General features: G+C 28.5%; 2 protein-coding genes across 2 annotated transcripts in view; both read right to left on the bottom strand.

The window, feature by feature from the left end:
- Nucleotides 1-1,367, bottom strand: part of rabgap1l (RAB GTPase activating protein 1-like) — a 98,476-nt gene extending 97,109 nt beyond the window's left edge. Inside the window, exon 1 of the mRNA XM_042749265.1 lies at nt 1,316-1,367. The gene's annotated coding sequence lies outside the window, so the exon portion shown is untranslated. The remainder of the gene's footprint in view (nt 1-1,315) is intronic.
- Nucleotides 1,368-4,249: 2,882 nt separating this feature from the next.
- fam163ab (family with sequence similarity 163 member Ab) lies at nt 4,250-16,130 on the bottom strand. The gene is made up of 3 exons (XM_019087750.2): nt 15,457-16,130; nt 5,880-5,994; nt 4,250-4,588 (listed from the first exon to the last, which is right to left on the bottom strand). The coding sequence occupies exons 2-3, from the start codon at nt 5,970-5,972 to the stop codon at nt 4,250-4,252; spliced, it is 432 nt and encodes a 143-aa protein (XP_018943295.1). The 5' UTR covers nt 5,973-5,994; nt 15,457-16,130.
- Nucleotides 16,131-16,540: the final 410 nt, after the last annotated feature.

The following is a 16,540-nucleotide window of genomic DNA, read 5'->3' as shown; positions in this document are numbered from 1 at the left end:
AACAGAGGAACTATATAATTAAGCAATAACTTAACTACTAGTGTGCATTCCATTATGTTAATCACAATATATAATTAAGCAATAACTTAACTACTAGTGTGCATTGACTGTCAATCTTAACGGCAAGGTTTTGAGCAAGGAGATATATATATATATATATATACATTAGCATATATATTTATAGATTAGATAGATAGATCGATCGGATAGATAGATAGATAGCGCACACATTCTGCGCAGTTTTAGAAAAAATATTGAGGCTTCGAAGTGGGGGCAGGACATAGACTTCTTAAAAGATAGAAACCCTTTTTGTTTTCTAAAAAAAATGCCCAAAATGTACACAGCTTATAAAAGAAACATCGCATAAATGTAAAAAGAATTGTCACAGAATAAGAATATGTGAATAACTCAATTTTGACAAAAATGTCAGCTAGAACCTTATATATATGCGGCGATAATACACACAAATAATGAATTTTGTGTTATGATATTTAGTGTCACACAGACAGGCACAGTAAGCAAACAGTACAACAAAACGAGCCCAGTTCACCCAGTTAGTGTCACACAGACAGGCACAGTAAGCAAACAGTACAACAAAACGAGCCCAGTTCAAGATATTAACAGCCGAGCTGGAACAGTGATTCAGAGTACGAGTAACGACAGGAAACCGCCTTCAACAACAGGAAACGATTTAGAGGTGACTAAACAGTTCGTACTACTGCTTAAAACACACACACACACATCCCCCCCCCACCACACCCCCCCCCCCAACCCCCCCCACCCCAGGCACCAAGCAGACGACACACACACTCACAACCCCGACACAAAAAAACAAACACAAAACAAAAAAACCACAAAAAACACACACACCCAAAACAAGCACGCACAAAAAAACACATCATACACACACACACAACATCTAGACAGCTAGTTAACAACCTGTGGCTGTCAGTGAGAAGCGAGTACACGCCTAAGCAGCACTAAAGCTAGTCAGTTTAGCCAGCTAGCCATGCTAACAGCACAGGTAATTCGATCATTTTTTTTTTTTTCGTCTGGCTTAATTTGTTTTCTGTGAGTGGGAGGCTGAATTGAATATAGTTAGTTAGTTAGCTAGCTAGTGATTGTTAATAATTAGTTAGTTTTTTTTCCTTAAATTTATCTAAATTCTTATTTCGTGTTTGCGTGCGAGCGGTTTCTTTCATTTGTTTGTTTGTTGGTGTTTACTAAGAGGGTTACTTGAAATGTGAGTTTGTTTGCTGTGAGTCTTTCGAGCGCAGCGACGTGAGGTTTCCTAAGAGGGTAGAAACCAACTTACTTGCTGTGAGTCTGTCAACCGAGCGACGTGCGCGCACACCGCAAACACCGCTTCAAAACAACGCGCCTCAGGTGCTCCCGACCGACACCCTTGATGTCACGAGCCGCCGCCGCTGGAGAAAGCCACGCCCACCGCTTCAAACGCGCCTCAGGTGACGAGCACCTGCTGTTTATTGTTTTTATTTTGTTTTTGTGTATTTAGGCTTTTTAGGAAGTATAAATATACATAGAATTTACTTTAAAGAAATCTATATATATTATAATATAATAATATCATATATATATAGAATATATATATATACTTATAATATCTATATATATATGTAAATAAAATATAAGATACATTTTAAAAAAGAGCAAAAAAACAAAAATATAATACATTGAATTTCAACAAAAATGCAAATGTGATTAAGACAGAATTCTGATTACGTCAAAATAAAACTATAAAAATCATATATAAATTATATATACGTCTATAATTATAAATAAATATAATTATAGACGTATTTCTATCAATCTATCTATATATATAATTTTATAATATAATATAATTAAGTCTTTTATGAAGAATTAGTAAAGCCAAACTATTACTGATCTACTAAATATTTCTGATAAATGATTTTATATTAATACAAATTAATTAAGCATTCAGTTAATTAAAATGAATCAAAACAAGTTTATCGTAGTAAATTTAATTTCATTTATAATTCATAAAATACATTTTAATCAAACAAAAAAAAGGACAAAACTAAAATAGTGTATAATTAATACTAATTATTTCATCCATTTATAATGATTCAACATTTATTGTAGCACATTTAATGAAATGTATAACTTATAAAATAAAATGTAATACCATGAATCAAAAATATTATAAAAATAAGATGTTTTAATGTGATTTATAACTTATAAAATAAAATGTACCTTCTGATAAACGCTCACATTCTTTAATCTCTGTTACATGAAATATATTATGAGTGGTAGAGCCAAGCTTGTATTAGTCTATTAAATCTTTTGTTTTTGTTAAAACAGAAAATAGCCACAAAAAAATGGTCGTACATTTTATTTAATTTATAATGTGTGAAATAACATAAAATTAAATAAAATTACTAACAAAAATACACTTAAAGTAAACATAATTAGGGTAAATTAATTAAAATTTCTGTGATAAATATGAATATCTTTGCTTAAAAAAAGGTATTTTATAAAGAAGTGGTAAGATACTATTATATTGATTTTTTTGAATATTATAAATATTTTGCTTCTTTGTATGGCAGGGGGTAATATGTTAATTTATTTCTTTATTTGCTCACTGGTTCATCTGTAAAACATTGCTCATGTTCTAAACAATCTAAAGAAACTACAGTAAAAAAGGTTTTTCTTCACATGGAAGATAACAGCTGCTACCAGTTCTATCATCTTTGTTAATTTATTTTTTTTTTTTTTTTTTTTTTTTTTTTTTTTTTTTGGTTTTTTTTTTTTTTTTTTTTTTTTTTTTTTTTTTTTTTTTTTTTTTTTTTGGTTTTTTTTTTTTTTTTTTTTTTTTTTTTTTTTTTTTTTTTTTTTTGTTTTTTTATAACAGCTGCTACCAGTTCTATCATCGCATCCTTGTCATTGACAGATAATTATGATCAAACAAGTCGGCTGGAGAGGACTATTTGAATAATAACTGACATATTCAAACTTTTGCATGTAATAAAAAGAAAGTGTATCGTAAACACATCACTATATTTACCTCAAACACCTCGTCATGGACTCAACAGACACTCCTTGTTATGAGTGATTACACTGAACTTGCATAGAGATGGCTAACAAATCTTTCAGTTAAAGATCAAGTGTGTAATTTTTTCACCTCTAGCGCCACCAAGTGGAATTGCAAAAAAACAACAACATTGTTTTAAAAATAAAATAAAATAAAATAAAATAAAATAAAATAAAATAAAATAAAATAAAATAAAATAAAATAAAATAAAATAAAATAAAATAAAATAAAATAAAATAATGTCTTATTGTGGCACAATAACAAAATGTTCTTGTGCAGAATAGCCCTCATACATTAGCCCATATGTTAAAATACCAGAGAGGCCCAGACAGTTTTTGAAGGCCACTTAGAAAACTAGGAGCCCTTACCCTCCACTGCAAAAACAAAACAAAACAAAACAAAACAAAAAAAACCTTAAATCAGTATTTTTGTCTTTTTTTTTCAGTAACCACCTTTTAAGGTAGCATAAGATGTTAAAACCTCAAAGAATATTTATTTTATTTAATGTTTGTTTTTATTTTATTGTTGTTTTTGTTCTATTTTATTTGATTTGAAAACCAGCAGATTGTTTTTCCTTGTTTTAGCCCTTCATTCCAATTGTTTTCTTAATCTGTATTTTTGTTTTGTTTTCCATAAAAACATTTAAACACCTTTTGAAACAGCGTAAGGTGTTAAAGATTTTATTAATTGTATTTTTAGAATTTTTAATTTTTAATTTTTTATTTTTTGTTATTTGTTTTTTTATTTGTTTTTTTTTTTTTTTTTTTTTTTTTTTTTGTTATTTTTGTCCACTGTTTTTGAAAATGGCTTGTTTTAGCACAAATCTAACTTTTAGTTCGGTGAAGTCTACTAAAATAAGGGGGAAATATTCAACATAACTCATTCAAGCCTTATCTTGCCCAACTTTGCTTCGCAAGTGCATTTAACTTGTTTTAAATATGCTTAGATTTACAAACGAAACAAAAATACAGATTAATACAATTTTTCAGTGTTAATTAGAGTCAAATAAATTCAGGAAGAACTAATCTGTATCAGTTTCTATAAAACATTATATAGGATTATTGACTTCAATTTACTGCTAGACAAATAAAATGTAAAAACGGAGTTGTGGATGTGGAGATTTTGTCTGTTTTTTTTTACTTTGTTTTTGTTTTATGAGGGGTTTTTTGATCATCAGACATCAGTGCTTATGGCATGTGTGTTGGAGTAGAGGTCCGGCCGGCTGTGCAGAGAGGGAAGGGTGAGAGACAGGGACGGGCTGTCATAGTGGGACGCCATGTAAGCGACGCGTTCAGCCCCGTTCCGCATTTGGCCCGTGGTGCTGATGTAGAATGGAGAGCTGTATGGGGAGCAGATGGGGCAGAAGCTCTGCGGGGGCGTGAGCTCCGGTGACAGGGAGAGCGGGGTGGAGGTGGCCCCGTCCATCCTGGATGTGCTGCATGCGTTGCAGGCAAACTGGGGCTGTGGGCAAACAGCATCTGGATCCGATCCATTCTTCTTACAGCAATAATACTAGGAGAGAAACAAGGCCAGTCAGTCAGTAAGAGAGATAGGAAAGTCATAGGACATCAGTGGAAGAATGAATGAATAATAATTATTATTATATAAAATTAATAATAATAATAATAATTTATTATTATTATTATTTTTATTATTATTATTATTGGTGTTGTTGTTTATTTACAGGAGTACTATCTTTTCCATCCAAGGTCACCAAAAGCAGAGAAATATATAATTTATTTAAATCTATCATAATTAAAAATATATATAATTAAATAAATAATAATAAAATAAAAAAAGTTCTAAAATTCAAATAAATTAAAAATAGCTACTTCCTACTGCTCCACAATTGTTACTGTTATAAATATAAAATATAAAACAATCAAAAAATTAGGTTTATGTGTGTGTGTGTGTGTGTGTGTGTGTGTGTGTGTGTGTGTGTGTGTGTGTGTGTGTGTGTGTGTGTGTGTGTGTGTCCTATTTTTGCACTATTATAAATAAAACTAAAAGTAATAAAGTTTATAAATAAAAATAAAATAAATAATCAAAAATAATATAAAATTTAATTACTTTTTAAAAATCTTCTTCCTACTGTTTGACTAGTGTTATCATTACAGTTTAAAGCAAATAAATAAAAATATTATTCAAATTTATAAAAACTAATTTAAAATATATTTAATTAAATAAAAATCTACTCCCTACTGTTTCACTATTGCTACCATTATACATAAAATAAAACTAAAAGTATATGAATAATATAAAAAAATCATTCAACAAATAAAAACAAAACTTAATTTTAAAATAATATTATATTTTATTAAATTAAAAAAATATACTCACTACTTTCACTATTGCTACCATTATAAATAAAATAAAAGTAATAAAGTGTATAAATAAAAAAATATTAAAATCTATAAAAAATTTTTAATTAATATTAAATTTTAAAAATCTGCATCCTATTGTTTCACTATTGCTGCCATTACAAAAATAAAATACAAGTAATAAAGTTTATAACCAAAATAAAAACTTTTTTGGATTTCATCCAAATCTATTGAAAATGAACACTATGAAAACTAAAAAAAGAAGCTTTTTCAAATCTATCAAAAAAAAACAAATAAAATAATAATAGCATAATATTAAAATAAAAAAAAATATGCACACCCTATTTTTTCACTATTGTCACTATATACAAACAAATAAATAAATAAATAAATAAATAAATAAAAAATAAATAAAAAAACCTTATACAACAATTTACTCACAAACTTCAATGCATAGAGGAAAATATCCGTGAGGCGCTGACCTGAAGTCGACAGTAACAGAGCACGGCGATGATGCACAGGAGAATCACCGTGGCGAGAATTCCTCCGGTTATAACCACAGTACCCGCTGTCATCCGACCGGATCTCCATCAAACTCTAGACGCGAACACACACACACGGTTATAAACACAGTAACAGATGTAATCAGACAGGATCTACACAATGAATGTCTGTAAGACCCACATGCCAATCGAAATCTTTAAGTGAAATTATACACGAGTGTGATGTAACGATTTCTGTAAGTTGGATTTTTGTGAGTGGAATGTTAATATTTAGGTAAGATGGCGGTAGTGACTCGAGACCATAGCTCGAGACAGACGCGCGTTACTGCTCGGTCAAGTGTCTCTGACCAGATCCGATTAAGAGCCACACTCATGAAATGCAATCATGCTGTCTGAGAGAGAGAGAGAGAGAGAGAGAGAGAGAGAGAGAGAGACCTGCACCTCTGTCTCTCCATCTCTCTCTCTCTCATCCTCTTTTGCTGTGTGGAACATCTGGATTTTTATTAGGAAAAAGTTTGTTGGTTAATCATAGGAGTAATAATCTTTCCATTCAAGGTCACATTATCACCAATTACCATGTTATTTATAATTTTTTATTTTGTTATTTATTTGATTATAGTACTTATTATTTTAGGTTAACCAATCACCAAGTTCAACATAGTACCGAATTAACTAAAATATAAAAAGTTTTTACAATATAAAATATTTCCTATAATACGAAATATATATTCACTGCTATTTCACTTTCATCAAGAATCATAAAAAAAATGTAATACCATCAAATAAAACCCTATTTTACCATTATACTAACAATTAAAACACATATAAAAGTCTTTTCTAAAAGCCATTCTTCCAAAATAAAGCATAAAGAATTTAATATGTATGGCATAAATATATAATTATGAATTGTACCATATTATATTAATGATTGTTGTATGTTATATTTTAAATAAAGAAAAGAGTGAATTGTTGTTATCATTGCAAATTAAAATAATAATAATAATAATAAAGTATATAAATAATATTACAAAATTATAAAATAATATAATAAAAATAATGTAATATTTAATTAAATATGAAATTAATGCAAAATTTAATCCAATTCAGACGGTCAAGGTGTAATAATATGTAAATTTATTAAAAAGAACTTATTAGAGAACAGAAACCACAAATCATAACTGGAAATAAAATTCTGGATAATAATAACAACCTTCAAATATAAAAAATGTAAATCCAAACTGTTAGTAAATTTGTTAAGAACAATCCCCATTTATGATGGATTGAACCCAAAACCCAGTATTAATCAAAAAATTAATAAAATTGTAATATAAAAAAACATAAACAATTATTCTGTTCGAATCAAAAGTACCAAAATATTAAGTATTTAAAATATTAAAATATCAAAGTATCAGAGTATCAAAGTATCTGAATTTCAAGGTATCTGAATTTGAATAAAAAACCTGTAAAAGAGTTCTAATTAAGTCTGAGTCGATAAGAGTTGTCAGAGTGAAGCCAAAGAAGAGGAAGTGAGCTTTTGTGTGAGCAAAAGATAGAGAGACCAGAGTCTCAGAAAGTCAAAAACCTATTCTATTTTGCAGAGTCTATTTTATATACTGTTGTTCTAGACATAAGTCGTCATCTGGCTATCACTAATAAACACCATGACCTTTAAAAATAGTCTAGTCAATGTCTCAATTTTGGCACTCTTCCTCTTTTAGATTCAAAGTATCATACTGATAATTCTAAGAAATATTGATACAAAAGAACAATACATGCAGTTCAACTTCATATGCAAAACAGACTCAGCTGACTACGCAGTTAGAAATACTGTGAAATTACATATGAAATATATCATAAAGTTTACCAAAAACATTTTGAATATAAAGATGAAACCTATTAATATATATGAGACAGATCATTACCATGAAATATAAATTTTTTAACTTTTGAAATGAAACTTATCATTGAGTACGTGACTTCTCAGAATCTCTCAACAACACTTGGGTTTAATTTAAATACGTGGACTTCTTTTCTTATTATATTTTATATTGTGGTTTTGTTTTATTATACATATACAAGAAATATATATCTTTATACTATTATTATAAAATCAAATGAAAATATTAAAGTTTACAAATAAAATAAAACTCTACTGATTCACTTTTTTAAATATAAGAATTCACACAATTCACCCAAATCTATCAAAAAACAATGAAATCCAAAAATTCTAACTTTTTTCTAATCTATCAAAAATAAATAAACAAACAAACAAATAAATAAATAATAACAATATTAAATTAAAAACATGTCAAAAACACCCTACTGTTTCACTGTGATCACTATTATAAATAAATAAACTGTATAAATAATATTTAATATTCATATTTAATTTAATACATAAAAATAGCAAAAAATGCCTTCAATATATATACAATAATACAAAAAATATAATTTAAGATTCTAAATGAATAAATATAAAGATAAAACATAAGAAACAATAAAATCCTTAGAAATATTGTACATTTTTTCCCCAAAAAATCTATTTAATTCTATCAAAACTAATTAAATAGAATTATTGTATATTTTTTTTTAAAAAACCTTTCTACTTTTTGATTGTTTTATCATAAGAAACAATAAAACATTAATTTAATTTAATAATTTTTCACCACCATTTATTTTTCCCTGCATGCATATACCCATGTGTTCACTCTTTTTGCCAATTCTGTAGCTTTGCTGTCACCTCCTTTCTATGAATTGCTTCCAATATCCTTCATTTAGAAACCACTTGCTAAAAGCACCTGCTAAATGAATAAATAAAAGTTCTTTCCAATAGAAAAGTATTTCACCAGCCTAATGCAAAAAGCAGAAGCTGAACAGAAGAACAAAGCCTGCTGATAAGACATGCATCTGTATTCAGACCCACCTGCAAAGACACTCAACTATTAATGAGCACTTTATGAATTATTATACGCTGCCTTCGGTGCATTTTTAGAGAAATCTATGAAGTGCTTCAAATGAAATGTGGCTTGACAGTTACTAGTGCAATTAATCTGGAAAAGTTGTGGATGAATGTTAAACAGTATTGGCAGAAAAGCTGCAGTTTGTGTCATTTTTCATATTAGTAATCTGAAAAATATAAGATAATATCATTTTTTTATATAGGGATGAGTATACATTTTTAATATTGAGAGAGAAGTGCCTACATATGAATTTTCTCAAGCATTACTCTTAAAGATGCGAATAATTTTTTTATATAGGGATGAGTATACATTTTTAATATTGAGAGAGAACTTGATCTGCATGCAATAATATACAATGCAATGTTTTTAATGGAAGAATAAAGGTGCTTTTACTAAAAATCAGATTTTGACAATTTTTTATAGAAAAATACTATTTTTATAAATGAAATAATTATCTTAAAATAAAAAAATATAATTTTTAAAAAGTTGTTAAAATTCAAATATATCAAAATACAATAGTTTTAAGTAAGCTGATTAGGATAAAATGAATAAAGTGTCAACTTAAAGCATAACAAACAATAAATTATAAAGTTGTTAAAATTCAATTATTTAGATATAAATTAGTTTAAATAAAAAAAATAACACCTACATATTTAACATAAAATTATGTTAAAATTAAATAAAATGACATTTAAAAATCCTGCAGTGTAATTTAATGGCATGAAAAAAATAAATGTTTTACTAAAAACATGGATTTAAATATAGTTAAAAATATTAAAAACATTTAAAAAATAATGAGGTTTTAATGCTTTTCACTAAAAACAGATTTAAATAAAATCTAATATATATATACCTGATTATAATATATATAGATCTATCCTATTATATATATATATATAGCTATATATATATATATATATATTATCAATATAGACCTTATCAATATTATAACTTATCAACTTATTATAACTTATGAATGGCCTATATATAGTATATATGGTATTTGTTTATGCATAATATTTTCCATATTCAGTTCCTGTCTAAATCTCTTTCAGTGCTGTCATCCTTCACAATTTTTTTTCTTTTACCCATGCACAAACCCGTTTTCTGGTCTGTTCTTTTGTAAGATGGCGTCACAGTCATGTGATCACATCCCAGCATATTCAATAGTAACTGTATATTTTGGGTATGTCTTGTTGAGAGTGATAATGACTATAGTTCAGTTACAGCCAAAAGAGAGACTTGAACTTTCTCTTAAAAGAAAGTACATGTACAAGTTTACTCAAAAATTCAGTTCTGTTCATCATATAAACCTTCATGTTGTTCCAAACCTGCCTTACTTTCCTTCTTCTGTGGAGGACAAAAGGAGATATTTTGAAGAATGTTCATGCTGCTCTTTCCATAATAAAAGCAGATCTGTGACCACAAGCTGTCAAGGACAAAAAACTCAACTCAGCAACCAAGTTTCCAAACTTTTAAAAATATTCACAGTCTATACTGTACAGTATGTCTGCCCTCTCAGATTGTTTCTGGTGCTGTTTCTTCTCAGTTTGCTGCCTGTTATAGATTTTTTGGAAAGCACTCACCATTTTAAAAAGAAGTTTATAGAGTTAAGTAGCATATTAAAATAAATATATATTAAATCTGTTATTTTATTAATTATGTGGATTGTTGTTTGTTGTTTGTTGTTTTATGGTTTTTTTGGTTGTTTGTTTTTAACATTGCTATGTTGATTTTATTGGCAAAATCTAGTCATTTCAATAGGAATCCAAGCAATGGAATAGCAATAATGAGAAAAAAACACATAACAAAATTAAATGACTAAGAATTCGACTAAAATTAAAATGAAGGCTGAAAATAACTGGAAGAAAATGGCAAATAAGTTAAAGTGGAAATAAATAATAAAAAACTAAAAGTGAAATAAAAATACAAAAAACCCAAATAATAGCATTTAAAAAAAAAAAAAAAAAAATAATATATATATATATATATATATATATAATATATATATATATTATATATATATATATATATATTACAAACTGCATAAAATTAAATGATTTAAATTAAACTAAAATTAAAGTGAAGAATGAAAATATAAAAAACAAATACTTATTTACAATATAAATAAACAAAACTATAGTATAATAAAATAGTATATAAATCATACTAAAAAATTAAAATAATACAAAAATATTTTATGAAAAACAGCAAACTAAAATTAGAAATATTGTCTTGGCAACTAACTGAAAAGTTTATGTTGAAGCACTAAAATTAGTAACTTCTTAAAAAAACTGTACTAGCATTTAAAAAATCTCAAATTTAATTCATAAAAAAATTATGAGAAAAAATATAACAAAATTAAATAATTAAGAATTCAAGTAAAATTAAAAATTAAAAATACAAATAACTGGAAGTAATAAGCAAATACATAAAAGTGGAAATTAATTAAAAAATACGTAAAACTAAAACTGAAATAAAAATATATAAACGTAAATAGTAGTATTTAAAAATAAATTAATTAATACAAATAATAAAAACATAACTAAATTAAATGATTTAAAATTAAATATAAATGAAAATATAAAAATAAATACTTATTTACAATATAAATAAAACTATATTGTAATAATACAATAGTATATAAATAATGCTTAAAAATAAAAAATAATATATAAATATAAGATGAAAAACAAAGTAAACTAAAATAAGAAATATTTTCATAAGTTTAAGTTGAACTTAACTGGAAGTAAATACAAACTGAAACTGAAAATGAAATAAAAATAAATTAAACCTAAACAGTAATATTTATGTATAAATAAACAAACAAAAAAATTAACTAAAATTAAAACAAACAAACAAACAAAAACTATAAAGGCTTATTCAAAATATTAATACAAACTGTAAAATAATAAAGTACATACATAATACTAAAATAACACTGGTTTTAAATGTACAGATAATCTAAATCCAATTTAATCTGTTTTATGTTTCAGTATCCAGACATGCTGAAGGAACTAAATGTGATTCGCAGACTAAGAAGAAATGTTATTAAAGAATATAACTCTGTTACCATCATTTCCGGGCTGTGCACCTCTGCAGATGTACATGTGTTCATGTGAAACATACTGTGAGTACATGGAAACAGTATTAGAGAATTCAAAGTCAATGGTCTATGATAAACACATCTGGATCATCTTCTGCATCTGCTCGGTTCTGCATGTAGTGGCATGTTCAAATGCGTTTTTAATTCAACAGTGAGCTATAATGTATTCTGTTCCTCCTCTCAGAGCCGTGTTCAACATATGAGCCTATACACCCTCCACAATCCCATCATGCCTCTGCTTGTAGCCTGAGGGCGCATGGGCCGGCGAGTGCAGGATTGATAGGGGTTTCAAATGCGAGTCCCATTCCAAGGTCAAGCCCAGCTGTATTAGAGAGCAGCTTCAAACTACTGAGCTCTTATTCAGCCTCTTTAGAAGTGGATTTCATTTGACACAACAACAAACCTGACATCAGCGCAGTGATATGAATGTAGCAGGTGTGAAAACCATGAGTATTTTTCATCTCTTTTATATCAACTATATAATGAAGACTAATGTATTTTTTAAACGTCACATTGCGGCAAGTTGTCACAGGTTGTGTGTATATTGGTGTTGTTGTTGCATGTTGTATATGTTTTTGTTATATATTTATGTATTTAATTGTTTGTGTTTTGCTTTGGATAAAAGCGTCTGCTAAATGCATAAATTAAAAAAAATATATATAAGTAAGGGAAAAATATATATTTTTAATAAAAAAAAAATATTATTGTATCAAAACCATATTTGTGTGGTATCATCCTAATAGACACCCTGTAGGAGCAATACTTCAGAAAAACTACATCAATAACATTATTCATTTTTATATTAATTTCTAATATTCAGAATTTGATCTATTCGATAACATTACTTAATACAAAAGTACAGTCTTTATATTAATCTAATATACAAAGAATAATCATATAACAACAATTAACTAATACGTGATTCATGACTCATTTATATGTCAATAATTAATTATTATAATTTGTTCATATGAATGAATAATAATTATTATTATAAAAAATGAAATTTTGATCTATTTGACAACATTATTTAATACAAATCTACAGACTATATATTAATATATACAATAAAAATAATAATTTTAAAATAATAATACACTGAACATTTTAATCTAAGTAATTGAGATTTATATTTCATAAATCATTATTATATTTTAATATAACATTATTACAATAATTCAAATTAACAATTAATAATAATCTATCTATCTATCTATCTATCTATCTATCTATCTATCTATCTATCTATCTATCTATCCACACACACAAACACACACACACACACACACACATATATATATATATATATAGAAATAAAAATTAATAATAATTTCAAATAGAACAAAATTATAAAACAACCAATCTATAAAACTGCAGCATTTGGATCTATTCAGTAACATTATTTAATACAATTTATATTCTTTATATTAATGTAATATACAAATAATAATAATAATAATATATATATATATAAATTAACACATAATTATTTTATTATAATAATAAGTACTAAAAAAAGAAAATAAAAAAAAAGGAGAGGAGAGGAGAGGAGAGGAAAAATGGCATTCTACAAAACAATAAAAGTGTTAACTCACTAACAAAAAAAACAACCCCCCCAAAAAATTACTGTAGTCTGTGTTTAAAATTTAGTTTTAATGAAAATGTTGTTTTTACTCTAAAATATCTTCAGTGTAGTTCTCTGGTGGTATAATCTGTGGCTCTGTTCTGAACTGGCTTTAATTCATCTGTACTACTGAGGGCTGGGAAGCAGCTCACTGCATTTAACCCGTTTCCAGCCTCTAGAGCCCATAAACCAACTCACAGTGTTTGATGCAGAACAATGACCTTCAGAAGAACTGATATCCTGTTACCACACATGTTACTCAGAGAGGGGAATATTTATTTAAACATTTATTTGTTTATTTATTTGCCGTAACATTCTACACAATAAGTGTGCAGTCTAGTAAAATAATACAGAATAAAAAATCAATAAAAATTAAATAATTAATTAATAAATAACAACAATAATTATTATATTTTAAATAAGTTATATAATTGTCTACTCTAGACCCAAATCAAAATATCCATCAAAAAGGAACATTGCAACATTAATAATGGTAATTATTATTATATTACAAATTATATAACAAATAGAGTTTTTCTGTTTTAGTAATTTAGTAAAAAAAAAAAAAAAAAATTTTAAACTGATAAAATTCCCTAAACCATTCTATAACTATAAATCTCATTAAATGAGTGAGGTTATCTTGTAAACCAATCAACCTAACAAGTACTATAGTGATACATCATGGTAAGATGCAAATAAGACACTGTCTTTGCAAAATCACAGCTCCAGTGTTTCAATAATTCAGAATAGCAACAATATTCTTCCATCCCCAGCAGTTTTGGTCAGGTATGTAGGTTGAGTTCCTCCGAGAGCATCTGGAAAAGCTCTTATTTATGTGCTTCCTCACAGAATGCATTTGCATTTTGGTCTGCCACAAAGCCCAGATGCGATCAGAAAACATCTCCTCTGAGATTAGTGCAAAGAGGGATGTGCGTTCATGTAAATTATGTGACATGTAATCATAAAACAAAACAGCACAGAGCTCTGAACCCAACTGCTTTCAAGCTGTGATGATCCTGAATAACATTCCTATCAGATTCAGGATTAAGTTTAGGGTTTGAGTTGAAGTTTGAACAATATGAAGTGTCTCTTGCACCTTTCCATTCAAAACATTTATTTTGTGAAAATATCTGTACTCACCTTGTTTGTAACCTGAATGGCCCTCCGCTCTCATTTGCTCCAGGGTTGCTACTCGAACTATCCCAGTCACATTATGAGGCAAACTGGCAATCAAATCCACTCCAAAATGTCATTCGGAGGCGGGGTGATATCCCAAACTCGTATATTGTATAATTTTTGTCATAACGATCCATTCTTTAATAGTAAATTTTTACAGTTTACTGCACTTTGTTAGAATCAGAAGTCTCGCACAGAGTAGCCTATGTATTGAAAGAAAAAAACAAAGGTGGATGGTGTGCCAATTATTAAATTAAGCTACTAGGAGTTTATGTTTTCTGAGATATGGTTAGGTTAGGGTTAGACAACATACATAATACACACAACCTGTGACAACTTCCCCAACGTGATTTATAAACACATTTGTCCTTTTAGCTACAAAACCTTATAGTCTAGTTGATTGATTCATGACTAAATGTCACTTTGTTTTATATGCCTAATAGCCTATCAACGTGTTATAAAAATAGCTATAGTTTAGAACAACAAACACGGAAAACGTAAATTAAATTTAGACTTTTTACCGAAGTAAAGTTAAAAACAGCCTACAAAACGAATCGATATGGTCATTATCACATTACGATGCCATCAATTTCATTTGGATTAAGTAACTCGGTTTCTAATTTTCTAGAACGGTGTAAATAAAACCCAAATGAACAGGATGAGGATGTGAAGAGACAAACCCAATCGTACCTTCAGTGAACGTCTGGAGACGAGCGCTCGGTCATACCATCTCTCCTCCGGTTACTTCCACACAAGAGGACTACGAACCTGTTCTCAAGACCTAAAATATGCCGGTCTACATGTTTCGATTTACGAAGCTTGCGGTAATGCCCGTGCGAGTACGAGAGAAGTGGCGAGAGGAGGAGGAGAGACTGGAGGAGACGCTCAGATGATGGATGTTACTCTATAAAGGTCAGAGACTTATTCATAGTCAGGCAGAGGAGATCCGTTTCCGCTTTCTACTCAAGTTTTATTAAAAAGTTTCACTAAGCATAATACTAAACTGGATTGAAACATGCCCGCTTCTTTATATTTGAAGCAGTAGTCTAGGCTATCACAATTGTGTTTTGTAGAGTGTCATCACGGCTGCAGTTAGTAAGTACACATTTTGACTCTTTTCCAGTAAAGTACCACAGGAAAACCTAACAAGGGTTGGACAGGGAAATGTCTGTGTGGGTCAGCTAACCAGGGTAATATGATTTGCCATGCAGCAGTGTGCTTTAATTCGATCTGTATCAGAGCTCTCTTGCATTTGCACAAAGACTCTCCTACATGCACACTGTAAATCACTGTGTCCTTCTCCAAATCCTAGCAAAGCTCATCAGTGAAGAGCTTTCAGGCTTCAAAAAGGACAAAAGAATCAGAAGACAACCCATTTGGTGATGCTAATGGCACAAAAATCATTGTTTTGGCGCAGGATGCCGAGATATGATTTGAAAGGAAAAGTCCTTATGTCATTTGTATGGACTGTCACATGGATATAGACATACTAGCACTGCTCTAATAAACAAAAGTGTCACCACTATAAAAAAATGACTCACTGCCTTGTTTTGCTTGCTTAGAGAGTTCATCTTCTGTTATTGGAGCTGGCAGAGGTTAGCAAAAGATATTAGAATTCATCAGCTGTGGCAAAGCATACTATAGGCTTGAAGAAACGGTGAGAGGAAAGGCCTGGACTGCTGTTTGACTGCATGTGATTCGATTTTATGATTCATTTTCATTAAAATAATGAAAAATACTGACATGCATTACTTTTCATAACACTAAACAGCAA

The sequence above is a fragment of the Cyprinus carpio genome, chromosome B22 (genome assembly GCF_018340385.1).
Source record: "Cyprinus carpio isolate SPL01 chromosome B22, ASM1834038v1, whole genome shotgun sequence".
NCBI classification, from domain to species: Eukaryota; Metazoa; Chordata; class Actinopteri; order Cypriniformes; family Cyprinidae; genus Cyprinus; species Cyprinus carpio.
Note: the sequence above shows the minus strand (reverse complement) of the source record. Positions and strands in the feature narration are given on the sequence as shown.

Coding starts and splice junctions, on each gene's coding strand:
- fam163ab (XM_019087750.2), bottom strand. CDS start 5,972: ATGACAGCGGGTACTGTGGTTATAACCGGAGGAATTCTCGCCACGGTG. Junction 4,589..5,879: donor TCTGTTACTGTCGACTTCAG/GTCAGCGCCTCA, acceptor TTTCTCTCCTAG/TATTATTGCTGTAAGAAGAA.